Source organism: Poecilia formosa, unplaced genomic scaffold (genome assembly GCF_000485575.1).
Source record: "Poecilia formosa unplaced genomic scaffold, Poecilia_formosa-5.1.2 Scaffold197, whole genome shotgun sequence".
NCBI lineage: Eukaryota > Metazoa > Chordata > Actinopteri > Cyprinodontiformes > Poeciliidae > Poecilia > Poecilia formosa.
In genome coordinates this window covers 646,018-663,264 of record NW_006800136.1, presented here as the reverse complement: position 1 = coordinate 663,264, position 17,247 = coordinate 646,018, and the positions used below count along the sequence as shown (strand labels likewise).

The 17,247-nt window shown below is 39.8% G+C and overlaps 1 protein-coding gene across 7 annotated transcripts in view; it reads left to right on the top strand.

Moving 5' to 3' along the window:
- Nucleotides 1–17,247, top strand: part of LOC103148065 (muscleblind-like protein 1) — a 73,640-nt gene that overhangs the window by 17,135 nt on the left and 39,258 nt on the right. For all 7 annotated transcript variants that reach the window (XM_016678969.1, XM_007566681.2, XM_016678971.1 and 4 more), the window contains exon 2: nt 3,241–4,244. In XM_016678969.1, coding sequence (XP_016534455.1) covers nt 4,071–4,244 — 174 coding nt within the window. In that variant the 5' untranslated portion in view covers nt 3,241–4,070. The remainder of the gene's footprint in view (nt 1–3,240; nt 4,245–17,247) is intronic.

Below are 17,247 nucleotides of genomic sequence, written 5' to 3'. Positions count from 1 at the left end.
TTTATATTCACACCCCTTAAGCTTTGTCACATTTTATCACGTTACACAATTCTATTTGGATTTTTGTGAGATAAACTCCAAAACAGCTGGAGGTGGTGGAGGTGCGTTCACCTTAAACCGCCATCACGTGTTTCTTTCCACTTCAGTGTGGTACGATTGTTGATCTGTCACTTCAAATTCCAGTAAATTAAATTTAGTTTTGTGGTTGTATTTCAGTAAATCAAAAACAAAATGTTAAAGAGAAAAACTTTGCTAGTGTTTTACTGAATTCTTCTACATGTTAAAGTGCACAATTTAAGGGCAATGGTGCAATTACTGTTGCATATGATCTACATCTCCCTTGAGCTCAGCGTTAACCCCACCTTATTACCTCGGCTAGTGGATCTGCAGGTGTATTAATATATTTAGCCTCTGGCTATGGGAAATGACCACATGCATTATTCACAGACGCTAAGATGCTTATTGACTGAGCCTTTATTTATATATTTCCCTCGATGTTGAAGTCATTTTTCACATCTGATATGACTTTGTTCCCATTTTCTATTTTGGAGTGAACCTCATTCAGTCCTCCATGTTGAACAACCGCTAATAACACACAGAGGTGGAGCCCAGTTTATTGAATTGGCTGCAGTTTGATGTAGCTGTTTTCAGCACCGCATTGCACAAGAGCTTCTGAGCGTCCAAAGAAAACAGAACTCCTTTGAGAAAAAAAAAACAACAAAAAAACTAACATCCAACGCCCCTAAGACACAAGGATAAGTTTGTCTAATGAAATTTGTGAAAATTTTCCAGCTGTTTAAACCCGTCACTTATTTTGAACGGACTATTTTCTCTTTTGCTTCAGTGCATGAGACTGCTACTGGATATTCTGTGGGCTTCTGCTCTGATCTCACATTTCCTCTCTGCTTAAATGCATGACCTCAGGAAAAGCAAGAGCAGGGCTGTGGTGGGAGCCTTGGGTGCATTTTTTTTTAACATTTTTTTTTAACTGTTAGTTCACCATTTCTTTCTGCTTCTCTATTCTACTGCTAAGTTTCGAGTTGACTTTGTCTGGTGGCATACAGAAGGGCTGAATTTAATTCTAAATTTAATTCATCTTCTTTGGAAATATGAGCAAACTAAGTAAGCCAGGAAGCATTCATCATTTAAGTAAACAATTCATGTACACCCATTTAAATTATTTTTGGTAATGTACAAATGAATGGATTCCATAGTGTTGTATGGGAGAGTTTGACTCTGTGTACATCTTGGCTGGTTAAGCTGTTCTTGTTTGTAAAATTACCCACTGGAGAAAGTAGGAGTTATTGTTGGTCAAAGGTCATGACCTACTCATTTAACACTGCTGCTGCTTCCAGTCACTTGCATTTATTTGGATGTTCTTACAAATTGAGTTATTTTGGGTTTAAGTTGCTTGTTTTTCCAGAATCCACTGCTATATTCTAGATTTTAAAAAAGCATACCCAAGTTATAGCTATTAATGTGAGAATGAAAACTTTGCAAGCTAAGTGTATGATCATGTTTGCACATTTTTCCACCGTTGAAACTGTTTTTTCTCGGTAACACTTTATTAGAAGGGATGTGCATGAGACTGGCATAAAGTAGGCTTCATGAATGTTTATGACTGTTGTCATGAAGTGCCATTCGGTAAATAGTGACATTTTTAATGCACAATTGACACGTTTAATGCAAACTTTAATGGAACTTTGCATTAAAAGCGCAAATATTTACCCAATAATGCAAAAGTGACACTTAATGGACATTTAATGTAACTTTCAGTTGTTTTTATGCTCTTGTCTACTGTGGGACATGGAGGAATATAACACTGCTTTTGCTTAACAAAATTAGTGAAAGTGCCAAGCTTTATTCTTTTTAAACTTCATGTAGAGTTGGAACATTGAAAAAGTTTTTTTTTTCCTCCATTCCACTCAGTTTTGCATCACTTACAAAACACGGCATTTTGTTCCATGAAACGCGTTCATCCGTCCGACTCATCACTATTCATCTGGTGTTTTGCAGCTGTTGAATGTTTGTGCTTTCCACCAACACCAGAACTCGTAAAAACTAAACATTGGCTTTGTCAAGCTGTCAAACACAGAGCACAAATACATTAATATGTTGCTTATGCTACAAGGTTGATTACTTGCAGGGTTTGCTACACTTATGTCATCTCATCAGAAGTATTTTACACAAAGAGAAAAAAAAAATCAGGTTTCAGTGAAGTCTGATCGGGCTTGTGTGTATTTCCAACTGTGGGTCTGTGAAGGACAACGAGGCTCGTTTTGGCCTCCTACCCAACATTGGGTCAAAATCTTTGACTCAATGTTCATTTGGAACTAACCAACATGTGCCCTTACAGCATAAATCCAGCATTTGGGTTAAAGAAATAAAAACCCAGCTTAATGACTGCTTTGTAGCTACATGGCTATTAGCTATGCAAACAAATAAAACAGCTAAGGTGATTGTCTTTTAATCTCAACCTCAGCAGGTTGTGCATATATTTGAATGTAGTATGTGCATATGTTTGGTAAAGGAGCAAGATTTCTCCTCACCCAAAAAATAAACTAATGTAATCAGCTACGTACAGACTCAAAATTTTAGCAAGACATTTATAGTGAACAGGGAGAATATGAAGGTAGTCCGTCTCTGTCTCTTCTTCTGTCCTTCATGGTGACCTCATCCCGTCCAAATCACTGTCTCTCTTTTGGCCTGCAGCCAGCAGCATTGCTGGAGTCGTCAGGCTAGCTGACTGGCCATTTGCAGTCTCACCAGGGACAGGCTTACTTACAACTTACTAATCTTTACATTTCATGCTCAATTGCGCTCCGTGTGGTATTACTATCATCTATGATTACATTATTAACTATTACAATATTACAGCGGGGTCGTTTTTAGGATTGTAATTAATGCTAATAAGTGAAATTGAAGATTCCTCTCGATTGCATAAATGTTTCAAGTGCATTACGCATAAATTAAAGCTGTTTTGTAATGAACTTCGATTCTGAGTCAGAGTTCTAAATATGGTTGCCCGCTTCGCTCATTTTCTCATATCTCTCTTTTGTTTTTCTTCTTCAGTTTAAATGCTTAAAATTCTCTCTCTTCACAATTTCCGATTAGATTTTTCCCCGAGCCGGCGGACAAGGTTGATTACCGGAGGAAAATGTATAGGAGGATGCACTGACTGAAGCTTTATACGTGACTCTGTCCTGTATGTGTTAACCTCTGACCTGTGCTTTCCTGCAGAGAGAAGTGCCTTCATGTGCTGACCCCCCTAGCCGTCTGGCTCCTCTGAGGCCGCCCGTGCCTGCCCAAGTCCGCCGGAGCCGCTGGAGCCACACCAAAAGCACCAGGGCTGCCATGACTGCCAGCTCCATCCGCTAAGGCCGTCTCTGTGCAAACGACACCTCCTCCTCCGCCCCCGTATCCTGCTCTCTCCACCATCCATGCCACTCAAGCCTCCTCTGTGAAGGCCCTGCTCCGTCTCCCCCCGCACCTTCTCAGCAGACAAATATTGAAGGCAAACAGCTTTTATCGGCTCCTGCTAGCTGAAGAAAATTGTTTCACTGCTGTTGTCTCCGCCGGCTCTCCTCTCCTCCAGCTGCTTTCCCCCCTGCCGGCCCCTGCGTTCTGTCATCATGGGCCAGGCCTGATCGATACCGCGTTGTGCCGTTCATCTCGTCTGACGGTTCGGCTGACAACTGAGCAAATTGAGAGAACCGGGGTTGTGCGTGCACACGTGTGCATTAAGAGAGAGGTTACAAGACAACGCTGTATGGTCATCGGCGACACAAGCCCCAGTTGACAGGCTCTGAAGGACTCCAGTTTAAGCCACAAACAGACTCCTGGGATGGACCCCAGGTGTTAGGAGAGCCCCCCCAACAGGCTTCTTTCAGATCACAACCTTGGAGCACAACCTCTGTGTTTTTTGTGTTTTTGTTTTTTGTTTTGGGTTTTTTGTTTTCTCATGTTCTCAACCTATCCCTTCTCATCGTTTGCCCCGGTTTTACCAGAGAACAGCAAGCTTGCTGGACAGCTAGCTCCCCCCAATCGACCCCTTCCTGTTTCAGTTTGAAATGGCGGTGAATGTGACACCGATCCGGGACACGAAGTGGCTGACGCTGGAGGTGTGTCGGGAATTTCAAAGAGGAACGTGTTCGCGGCCGGACAATGAGTGCAAGTTCGCCCACCCTGCCAAGAGCTGTCAGGTGGAAAACGGCAGAGTCATTGCCTGTTTTGACTCACTCAAGGTGAGTGTGACAAAACCTGTGATGCTCATTCATCACTCCTGTTGGGTTCCTGGTTTTTTGACCGCTTGCATTGTAAATCAGCGTTGTCGGAGGTTTAAATACAGCGTCTTGGAAAAGGTATTAATTTAGTCTCATTACAATCACCAGCAATGATTTTTATATAGTAGATCAACCCAAATCATGTTAACTGTGAGCAAATAGAAAGCAGTAGTAAGTAAATGTTTCTTTTTTTTTCTTTTTTTGTCTTTTGTATTTAGCTCAGGAATGTTCTAACACATGAATAATTGTAGATATGGTTTACGTTTAGAGTTGGTTCCCTCCTAGAAAGTGAAGACTCCTCTGAATTCAGATCCGCATAGTTTCCCTTGAACTCTGATAAGTTTTGCTGTCAATTTCCAAAGAAACAAGTTCCCACAACATAACGCTTCCACAAAGTCTGATTCGGGTTTAATCTGACCGGAGCACCTTCTTCTGCTGATCTCCGTGGCTCGTTTCTTGACAGCTCCTCTGATTCATGTTCTCCCTCCCGGCCTTTCTCAGTTAAGATGAACAGCAATGCCTTGGTAGGTTTTACTGTTATGTTATGATTGACGCTTTCCATTTTCAAATAGTGCTCTGTCAGACGTCCAAATCTCTGGATATTGTTTTATCACCTAGCCCTGAATTAGATTTCTCCGAAATTGCACTGGCACTCTGTCAGCCTTCTCTCTTGGTCATAATGATGGTGTTTGTTCACTGATATTCCTCAACAAACCTTCAAAACAAAAATAAAGGCTTGTTGAATGGAATCAGTCGTACACTGGTGGACACACTAGGAATGAATTATCTTGAAGCCAGTTTGTTACGCTAGGTTTTATATGGTTTATCTGAGTAAAAGGGGGCTGAACACAAATGCACAAGACGCTTTTTACGCTTTTTTTTGAAAAACGTACAGCGTCATCGTTCTACTTCACAGTTATGTCACTTTCTGTTGGTTTACTGCAAAAAGCCCCAATTGCGATTTGCGGTTGGAATGTGACAAAACTTGGGGACACTGAAGAGGTATTGCAGCGCATGTGACAATTTACAGTGAGGAGCGCATCTTTAAATCTTTTTCCTGATGGAAAACAGTCGTTGCTCTGAAGGAAATAGCAGTGACGAAGTCTGACCTTGGCAAAGGAACCGATACGTAGCAGTAACTACTTTTAGGTGTGTGCTTTTCTGAAACAGTGCGCCAAGACGAGGCTGTAATCACACTAACATCTGTGAATGAGACTCAGACTTTCCTCCGGAGGCACATAAATTCAAACACTGCGTCGGACTGCTGGTTGGCAAAGGGTTCTGTGCGACCGTCACGTCAAGCGAGCAGAACCAGAAGTAGGACGGCGTAATGTGTACTTGGCGTTTCTATGGGACTATATGTCTGGCTGTGTTATTTTGAGGTCATGCTGCATGGTGGGGTGTTCTCAGAAGGCTCTGTAATTTGCCGTCTATTTTTTGCCCTGGCACTCAGACAACACACTCCCACCGTGTAGCTCCTCTCACAGACGAGGGAAGAAAGGAGAGAGGAAAAAGAAAAGAAGAAAAAAATCAAGCGGCATTAAAAATGAAGAGAAGTGGGGGGGGGGAACAGAGTGGACCGAGCCGAGTAGTTAAAGAAAAAAAAAAATTACATTAAGGGATTTGACAAGACATGCAGCGAAGTGAGGCAATTGCACATCTGATTAGGATGTTTATGGACTTTATAGACTGCGGATGTTTGAGTTCATAATAACTCATGGTGGGATTGAATTTTATACTGGCTTCCATTTATGTGGCTGTATATGTCACTTGTGCAATCTCATTAAAAGTCTGTTTATATGCTGTTAAACTGTTATAGTGGCGTAATGGCAGATGCTGAGTCAGATTTAACAGCAGAGACACTGACTTTTGAGTTTATTTTTGGGTTTTGGCAACGGAAACATTTGCACTATGAAATGTACAACCCCCCACCCCAACTGTGTTTATTACATTTTCAGTTGTTTTAATCTTTTTATTGATCTGATTATCAGTGTGGAAAACTTTAGAAGCTCAATCAAAACTAAATGAAGTTGGTGAAAAATATGACGATGCTCCAGGTTTCATAGAGTCCAGGGACAAAAACCCATTTGTTCACCAATTTTTGAACTCCAATTCAGACAAAAATTTTATCTCGATAGTGATACGACTGCAGTTGGTAAAAATAATGAATGTATGTAATATACGCTTTACATACTGTATCCTATAATGTGTCGGTCACAGTGGTGCAAAACCCATTTTTTGGTTTTTTAAAAATAAATGAAGAATATATAAGTGTAATTATTATTTTTTTTATTTTATTGACATAATACCAACAAGGACATTTTGCTTCATTAGATTTTTTACATGAAAGTGGCAAAACTATTATTTGCTAAAATACTGTCTCTAATTCACTAAATACAACTGAATTCACACAATATTCTTTGAGACTCACTAGTCAACTTCTCATTTAGTCTCTTTTCTGACTATTTATGAAAGAGACGGGTAATAGCTACACGTCTTTATTGATTAATTGTTTTCCCTCTTTTAGCTACACACTAAAACACATTCATTGTTCATCATTTATTTCTATAAATTTTTAATAAGCCTCCTTAATTTTCATTTGTATTTATTACTTTAGTGATTATGTCTTCATCTGTTACTTTGCCTTCTTCTCACTTTACACTTTGCTTTTACGTCGCTAATTAACTGCAAGGGCGAGTTAATTATAATACTTTTTTTATTATATTGTAATACTTCAAGCTCAAACGTTTATTAACGCCTGTTACTTGATCATTGTATTTTTTTTTCTTAGCTGGATCCATCTTCTGACAAACCAGCACAGCAACAAACGATCAAGTTAAATAGAAAGGCTTTATTGAGACAGATTTTCTTGCAAATTCATGTGGGTCCTTTCTGGAAATATGAGATATTTAGAAAAGGTCTCAAAATGCCTGGTAGCACAAACGTCTCCACCCACAGCTGCAGGATAAAAGGTTTGGGCTACAATTAAGCCCACGTTAAAACTTGCCCTGCACACCCACACAAACCAAGCTAAGCTAATTTGTATGTGTTTTTGTTTTAATATTGCAAGTTGAAAATACTTTTTTTTTTTTTTTTTTAATGGATGAAAGGAAATTAATTAATGGTCGTGAGCCCTACACATGTAAAAGTGGGTAAAAACCCTTTCTGCAAGTAAAACATGTTTTGTTTAGGTTCATTCTTCCAGTTGCAAAAAGTGAAACTGAAATTGTTTTGCTGACATCCATCTTAAAACGTTTAATTTTCGGCTTAGTAGAGTATTAAGGCCTTGCCTCACCCTTCATATCATCTCTGCTGAGGAATAATCTTCTTTTCGTTTTTAGAGTCATGAATAACAGCTTGAAATTTCTTTTTTTTCCCAAATCCAACCATATTTTTCTTGCACCTACCAATGAAACTACACTTACTCTCAGTTTGGACCTGATCATTTGTTTGGTTAAATTTCCTCTACTTTGGCTCGGTTCAGTCAATCAGACGTTGACCTTGTCCTGCGGCGCTTTAGTCAGCACACTATTCTCAACATTTGAGAAGTGAATTCGAACTTGAGACAAAATCCTTTTCTTCTTTTGCAAATCAGTGACTCAGAAGAGGAGCAAGAAAAAACCAATTGCATGTCATCAGTTCTTCATCAGTAAGTGACAAAATGTTGGATGTTTAAGAACGTGAACAACTGTTTAGTAAATTTAACTCAAATTGTCTTAGTGGAAATATGCACACTGGTGGTTTTATCAGCTAAACGGGACAAATAAGTCCCCAAAGCGTGTGTTTTTTTTGTTTTTTTTTAGCAGTGTTTATATGTTGCATTGTAAAACTGTAACTACAATGTATTTTATAAGGATTTATGTATCAGACCAACAAAGTAGCCTTTAACTGTGAAGAGGAAGGAAACAGTTACAGAGATTTTGGATTTTTCACAGTTAAGATTTTAGGATGCAAATGTATTCAGGCCCCCTCGACTCAAAAAATTGTTACTGTTTTGTAAAATGGCTCAAGCCCAGGAAGATTAGACGGAGATTTGTCTCCAAAAAGCTAATTTTCAGGTCTTGCCTGACAATTCTCAATTATATTTGGTCTGGACATGACCTTGGTTTTTTAAAAGATGACTATGTTGGTGTTTTTTTTTATTTATTTATTTTTTTTATCAAAACCCTTCTGTTGTAATTCCTGCTGTACTTTGTTTTAGGGCTGTCATCCTGCAGTGAGATGAACATCTTCCTCGGCCTTTAGCAGATTTTCAAAATGCACAATTACTTTCCTAATATTTATTTATTTGTCTAGATGTTTTTGACACCGCAGACCTTGCCGTGATTTGGATCAGCGAGCTCGATGTTTTTCGATGGTGTCCGATAGTTCATTCTTCCGCGCTCTGCACACACTCTGTAATTTGCCTCCTATCTGATGGGCAGGTAGCTGCCGTTCTGCGTAACTGGAGACCACAATTGGCAGCCGATCGAGCCGCTCGGCCTGCTGCCTACCTCGGTTTGTACCTGAGGCCGGATTTCTTGCTAATCCAGGCGCCGGCGTTGCCGGCTGTATGGCCGGTGCTCTGATGACAGGGGTGGGAACGGCTGGTACAGGTACGACAGGAATGGATAAGCGCGGTTGCCGGGGCGTTGCAGCCACGCTGAATTACTGGAGACGGGCAGGAGCAACGGGGAATGTGCGGGGAAGCATGGCACTTTGCACAGAGCCCTTCCCTGCTCCCGTGCCAGGGCATTCCACAGTCTCCCTCCCTTCCCTGCCTTTGTGACAGGATGATAGATCTGCTTTATCTGCACATAAATTCATAACACATATCTGGCCTGGAGAGAGCAAGGCAAAGGGGATAAGGAAAGGATGATCAGGAGGTTGGTGAAGGGAAAAAAAAACGAAAAAAAAAAAAAACGACGAATGTTGGTAGACGTGGCTTTCCACTCCTAAGAATTTGTCATGCCACATGCCCCTTCGTTACGTATGCAGCGCACAAAGAAAGGGAAGCCTAAGCATAGCTGATAGGAAATCATATGCACAGATTGTTCTCCTTTTTACCATTTTCACCTCTTTGTATTAAAATGCTCTTGCAGAGATTTACTCAATATATTCTACAATAAAACATCTATTGTTTCAATTAACCTGATCACAGATGACAGAAAAGTTACAATTTACAATTTTGAATTCAATAAGCCATCTCCGCACCCAGCATGTTTTGTAAATAAAAGCATTCGGATTCGTGTGCAGAATTAATATGTAAACTGTGTTGAGTTTTCAATTTTCTGTTGACTACAATGGCTATTGCTGAACATCCAAAAGGACTGGATATGGTCTGCAAAATGCCTCCATTCTGCCATTTGGGGAAAGAAAAAGGAAACAAAGGAGCTAATATAATTTACGCCAACAATTGCTCCTTTTAAGGCTTTATTCAAGTTTTCTTCAAATTCGTCTTCTGTGGAAAAAGGAGGAGTAGTCTAGAGTCCTCTAGGTTTGATGGATGCTGAAGAGACCAACGCTATAGTTGGTTTGATCAGTTTTTTTAAAACCACTTCTCTGAAACAGTTTTTCCCCAACCTAGTATTTTTAGCTGCCTTAACCTCAAAGCTTAACACGGCGACTCATCAAAAAGAGTTTGTGCAGCTTTACACTTAGAGAGGATCCTGCTGAAGGGATTCGACAGCTTGTTGCTATAAACAGCGAGAGCTCGAGCTGGTTTGAATGAAAATGAAGAAAACGTCAAGCTGTTAGTGTTTAGGCTGACACAATACAATAAATCCACACTTTGAGGCTGTGATGGATACCGCCGAGAGCGTGCCAAGGAAATGCTCGGCTTTTCACTTGCTGTTGGGTTTGTTGTATTAAGACTAATTTGTTTTCTGCAGCATGAAAGGGCATGATTTATAATTTTCAATTTTACTGGCGTTCAGCCTTGTCCTACAGCTCGTAATCTAGGCCAAATTCTGATAGAAAAAAGAAGAAAAAAAAAACGGCGAGAAAATCGTATTAAATTTACTTATTGGAAAATGTTAAAATTGTTTTTACTAAATCGTTCAGACGAACTCCACAGAGAGGTGGAAGAGATTTGCAGAATGCATAATATTAAGGTAAACTTAATTTATTTAACTTTTTCTTGGGCTTGGAGGCGTGAGATAACCTATATGTTGGATTTTGCTGTAACTCGGTTTGTGCTGCTGTTCACATAGGAATTTAATATCCCTAAAATCTTATTTCCTTGCAGTGTTGCCTCCTCTGAATTTTTATTCTCAATGTGCGGAGTGTTTTCGGTTCTCCCGTTTGCTAAATGGTCTCCGCCGATGTTTAATTTTTAATTCTACTTCAAGAATACATTAAATCCAGATCACAGGTGAAACGCTTAAATCAGCTTGCATCTTCGTTTGTTTCTCGTTCAGCCAGAGACCTGTGGGGAAACTCACGATATAACAGTATTGTTAGGAGAACTAATGGACTATCATCTGATTTTTAGCCTCAATTCACATCAGATCTTGTAAAACAAAAACAGGAGGTGACATTTTTAACAAACTGACACTGAGACACATTGATTTTATTCAGATGGCAATTAGCCTCGTTGCTAATTATTTCCAGTTGATTAAACAAACTTATTCTTCAGTCTTCACTTCTTTTTGTACTGTGCACAATCTAGTTACTGGAGTTTTCCATGGTATTTAATCTATGTGATGCATTTTATTATTTTCTTCTGTTTTTACATTGCAATGCGATTATGTTACCTTCTTGTAGAAAAAATTTAATGAAGTCGGAAAACCTTATTTCCCTAGAAACACAAAATTACTTGAAATTGTCGTGTCGAAGTGGCTGTGAAATATCCTACAGATGGGAGTGTTCATGGTATATGGATCATTTTTTACATCAACATCTACATAAAAAAGGTACATAGATGTTGGACCTTTACTATTTAACTCTTGGCTGCTCTTGTTAGGAACAGGCTTGTTAAGACATAATAAAATGTAAAGCAGTTGCCACCCAAACTTGTATTTGAACAACAATACATGTACGCATTTGTAAACAAGCAAATCTTATTCTTTGGTACGTTAAAAGTTCCATATATTCCTAGTTGCCTAAAAAAATGAAATGCATAAAAAGTTTTTATTTCTAGAAAACGGTGCTTGCAGTGCAGGCATTTTTCTTTTTTTGGGGGGATTAGGATTCATTTGGATGGACGGGGAGAATGAGAAGTAGAAGAAAAGCTTGACTCTTACTCCATGAGCGTGAGGACTGGAATTGACAAATCCTGGAAATTAATGGAATAGAACAAGAAAACAACATCCTGAAGAATTAAATTAACAACTATTTTGTACTGTGCACATTTTTTTTTTTTTTACCAGAGAGATACTTACGACTTGTGTAGCACAGTTTTCTTTCTTGTTGACCTAAATTCACATCATGTTGCTTTCACTTTGCATCCTCTTTGTAGATGAAAGCACACATTTAAAGTTCACTTCCAATTCCGCACACAGTTTACATGTCATTGCATTTCACCCATACAACTCGCTGTGGTAACTTTTCAGTGCCGCAACCTTTGGTGCCCTACACTGACGTGTACTTTAGATGTTCAAAGAAAATGTAGAAGAAAGGCAGGTGTGAGTGCACAGAGGAGGAGATGGAGATGTGAAAGCAAAGAGAAAAGATATTGCAATGCATAGGGATGGGAGCCCCAGCAGGCGTAAGTGTGAGTATGCATGTGTGCACGCCCTGCACAGAGGGATACGATATAATGGATAAGAACCTCTTTGAAAGGAAAACACACTCAAACTCAGTTAATCTCCTCTGTATCTGTATTCCACCGTCAAGCTCCTGCTCTCGTCGTCCTTCCTCTCATTACCTCTGCTAATCTATTTTTGCTCAACCCATTCAACACCCCAGTGATCTCCTCTCCTCTTTTCCTCTTTTCCAGGGATCCCAGGCACTTTTGACTTTTATTTTACTCAAGTTCATTCCTGTGTTTGTTTGTTTGTTTGTTTGTTTGTTTTTTTAAACAGCATTTCTCAAATTTTTGTGGAAAGTTGTTTGCTTTCAATCTCTTCTTTCACTGGCTGACGGGAAGACGTCATTTATATTCTGTGGGTGGATATTGCTCACACTTCTTTGGGTTCAATCATTTTTGTGTTTGGTTTTGGGTCTAAACTCTAACAAAATCCATCTTGAGTTATTGTTTCAAAATAAACTCTGAGCAATAAATAAATCTGAGCAAATTTATTATAGTCTACTTGGAATTTTCTGGATGTTTCACTTGGAATGGGAATGAGAAATGCACGATTGCTGGTTTGGACTTTCATTGCATGCTCAACATCTGTGCGATTCTTCAGTGGATCAGCCTCAGTCAGGTTAATGATCCTTTACACCGCTCTAAGTGTTTACATGCACTGCTGATGTAAAGCTATCTTCAAGGTTTCTAATTAGTTTTATTTATTTATTTATTTATTTATTTGAATTGATTTCAATCTTACATAAAAATAGTCATTTGTGGACAAAAATATTTCAGAAGAATGGTTTCTAAGCAACATATTTGCTTGGAATGTTTATAAGACACAAATAAAGGTTAAGTTTAGCTTAGAGTTATAATAATGCTAATGCTTATTGACACAATAGCAAACTGATATGACTTAAAACAATAGCATACTGCAAAACATCACAGATAATCTTAATTTGCACCAAACTGCTTTAAAAATGACGGGAGGGTCCATATTAGGAGAAATAAGTTTATTTTGTGTTTTTGTGCTAAAATCAACACCTTTTTTTAACAATGTTAAAGAATAATAATACTGCTCTACCATCAACAGCTTTGCACAGATTATTTTATAACTTATCATTTCAAAGAGAAGCAAAATAATTTCGAACAACTCACCTGTTTTATCCCGCAGATCCCCACGCAGACAAACTTCTATTAGAACGCTGCTATGATGGAACCAGTAAAAAAAACCACCAGCAGCTATTAACTTTGTCTGAAGCATATCCTCTAAATGTCTCTGTGTCCTCAGAGAGACCATCATTTCTACATCCATTTGTGGATAAGCTGCATCAGCATAGACTTGCACACATCCATCTTTAGACATGCTGCATCAGCATGGAGACGTGACACGACAACACAAGCGCCGACGAGCATGCAAGGGCATGGAGAAGTTAGCCCGCCGCCATATGCAGTCATCCTTTTCCTGCCTCTAAGCACCCTTCAGCCTATGACCTCGACGTTTGCCCGGAAACCTTCGCTCAATATAACCGATCTCTCTGCACTTCTCCCGCAAAGCTGGAGGACCTTGGAGGTTTAGACGGTCTGATTTTGTGATGTCTCGTTGCAGTTGTCGTTCCTGATCAGCGATAGACGCATTGGTCCCCATTTGTGTGTCTCACCCACCCGTTACCCGTATTACAAGATAACTTCTCTCGTCTCCAGGAGTGGCAGCGTCTTCCGGGGCCTTCATCTGCTCTTCCGCTCTTGTCTTCTATTTCACAGTTGTCTTACTGTCGCTGAGGCTCACCATTCATCAGGTTGTAATACACAAAACAAACTGTTAAATAAGTGAAGGTGTGAAAGGACCTTAGCAAAAGTAAAGAAGCTCAGAGCAACTTATTCAACCTGGACAGAGTTGTCTGCCCATTCACACTCCTCCTGTCATTTTTTGGCAGAGGGCACTTCTTACCTTTTCCTCGTCTTTCCTCCTTCTCTTAGAGCAGCTATTAATCCTTTCTCTGGATTTCAGTTCTTTTAGCTTTCCTATGTGCAATTGTCCACTTTCAACCTGAAGGACATTAAGAAAACAACAGACAGAAAAACCTTCTGTCAACGGCAAATACTAAGATAGAGATTAGCAAATGTGAGAGTCACGAGAAACTATGGGCTATCACTCCCTTTTGGGTCTGGTTGGAATGGCGTTGTGAACTAAAAGAGGAAGGAAAGTAAGTTTTGGGGTCTTTTTATTCATATTCCTTTTTAAATCGATTATGCATGCACATCAGCATTTACTTCCAGAGTTTCTTTTTCGGAAAAGAATTTGAAGGGAAATTTGGAAAACAGAAAGATGTTTTTTGCAGTGGACAGCCTGTACCTGACATGACAGCAGTCAGACAGACGTGGAACTGTCAGTAATATGTGTGAAACATCCTCCTGGATGTGCCACCACAAAATACATGTCACTACAGGAAACCGTCTCTGTCAAGCAAAAAAAAACTAAACACAAAAAGGTTTCCAAATGTTCACATGCCTCTTGCAAAAACAGAACTGTGCAATATCTCACTCCAAATAATATTCCCATCCAGTGTACCGTTTGCATATCTTCGTCAGGCCTTCTTTCCTTCTTCCCCAAAAATATGTTCTGCACTATAAATAAAGGCTAATTTGAGGTCAGGCATGAGTTGTGCTAGATTTCCCTCCCTAGCCACAAGAACAAAGGAGCTTCCAGTGAGGAAAATAAGTATTTGAACATCAGACACCGTGATTTCTGGATTTTTCTTTTCTTTTTTTTTGGATTATTTCATCTGAAATTTTAAGATGAAAATTTCAGACCCTTTCATAAGAAAGGGTCTGTTGGAGAACCCAAGTCGCAGGGCGCTCAATTTTTTTCTCGCTGTAGCTCACTACTCAGTGAAGAGTGTGGTTGATGGTAAAATGACAAATCAACTTGACGTTGCAGGGTTTGGACTCTGGACATTTGAAAGTGCCTTCATCAGACCGCATTGTTATCCTTGGCTCAGGATCGCAAGTTCCTTATGAGCTAACATTTCAACAACTTTGCATTGTTCTCATTTCAGATCTTTTCTTGAAATATATCTAAAGCAAAATCTAACACACTCACAAATCCCACCAGAAATATTTGACTCGGGTATACCCCTACAATCCTCAATAACCAATCAGGTACAGATCTATTATGAATATTAATACAGTTTTTGTTGTATTAGACATCATTTTATGTTAGATTTGTAATTTGTTCCGCCAAGTGATTTGAGCTCTCAAGGGAGGGAAACAAACAAGGTTCGACAGAATATGATTACTGTCTTTGTGTTGGCTCTTCACAAACCCCACAAGCTATAAGCATGCGTTCATGAATGTAGTCATTGCCCCCATCAGTCACTTCTTTAATTAGAAAATAATCAGAGTTGGATGAGAGCTTCATTAAATCTCGTCCTTGAGACCCATCAGCCACAAACGCAGAAGTGGGATATTTATCACGCTTATGAAAAGAACTCGGTTACCTCCTCTCGACTTTGTTTGCGCTGCACAGAGACAGAATATTAGATGGCATAGGCAGACACAGGAAAGAGCAAGTGTTGAGGCCAAACAAAACATGTTGTTAATGGAGGAGGGAAAAAAATAGGGAAAGAGTTATGTGGACAAAAAGATAGACCTGTAAGAAGTGCTAATCAACATAAATTCACACTGTTGGGCAGCACTTTCCATCCAATATTGATCTGCATGACTATTATGGAGTGTATGTCTTTGTCTGCTTTCAACATTTCTTCTTCTCACTCCAGAGTCTTTCTAAAAGCTGATTAACTAACCCTGAATTACATTTCTTAAAAATATATTTTCACTTCTGCTTGCATGCAGAGCTGCAGCACAGACAAGTCTGTCTGTCAAAAGACCCAACGGTCTGACGCCATGTACGTAAATGCCTGAGTCTGTAATTAGGTTGTCGTGACATATGATGTGAGGGAAATGATACAATCTCTTCAGAGACAGACGGTGAAAAGCGCTGTGTCATCCCAGCAGATTAATGACACATGTGAACAAAGAACGCTCAACAATAGGGGTGATTGAGACCCAAAAGAGTGATTGATAAGCATGTGGACATCCAGCAGGGTGTTTTGGAGAGTGACGGACAGATGGAGAGGAAGGGATTGCTGATGGACGGGGTGTGCAGTGACAGACGCAATAACGTTAGGGGGAAAGGTGCGGGATTAAATGGGAGTTGTGTCAGTCGTCAGCTAGAAATATTCAGGGTTGAATAATGTCTGTAATATCCCTTTTATTGTTGTAGAGCTTGTTGAAGGGCTTGCTGTTGGTCATTGTGATTCCTCACAAGGCTCTAACTGGATTACGGCAGTCTCAGGCTCAGCTGAAATGGCAACAGCAGCTGTGTTGTGCAGGATCTGTCCGACGGCTCGCTTTCCATTACAGCCCCAGCCTGTAGACGTCTTTCTTCAAACGTTCGTTCAAATTAGAGATTTTTATCGATCCTTTAAGTCAGTTAGGCTGAATTTCGTTGGGGATTTTGACAATGGGCATATTGTTAGAAGCCCAAGGGAAGGTGATAACCCTGACCACTGATCCCCTGCTCCCTTCTGAAGTGGTACAAGCCGAGGGTGATCAGTGTGGATCAATATGAAAGAGTGTGCTGCCGGAAGACACTGCGTGATGAAGATGGGCTATGGCCCTCTGCTCATGGTGTCTGTGTGGGATCATGTGGCATGCTCCGTGATCGGTATATATATACTTTTAACCACTTTCTTGTAATTACAAATTAAGGTATCCTTTTTGCTTATACTGTCTTACAGTCAAAGGCCACTTTATTAGCTGCACCTTGACAGTAACTCAAACCACTTTAGAGCTACTTAAATGTCTGAAATATTTTTGGCAGATATGTTTTTCTATAGTCATGTGACTATTGTTAAGTAGTTGCCGATTTGTCGCCTGCACATCCACAAAACATAACCCTTTTCCATCACATCTCATACAGGCTCTATTAAATTGCAATATGACGTCTGCAGACGCCATTGGAGCGTCGTGAAGTGACTGCTGTGACAACTTTGAAGTGATTTGTGGCAATCGTGCATTGGCTTGTTAAATATATCAGTGAGAAGATGGATAAACTGCGATAAAGGGATTTATGTATTCAGCTACAGTATAGAAAAGATATGATGCTTAAAAAATGTTTACTTGGTACCAGTGTTGTGTTCAAGACCACCTAACCCGAGACCAAGACAAGACCAAGACCAGAGTGTATCG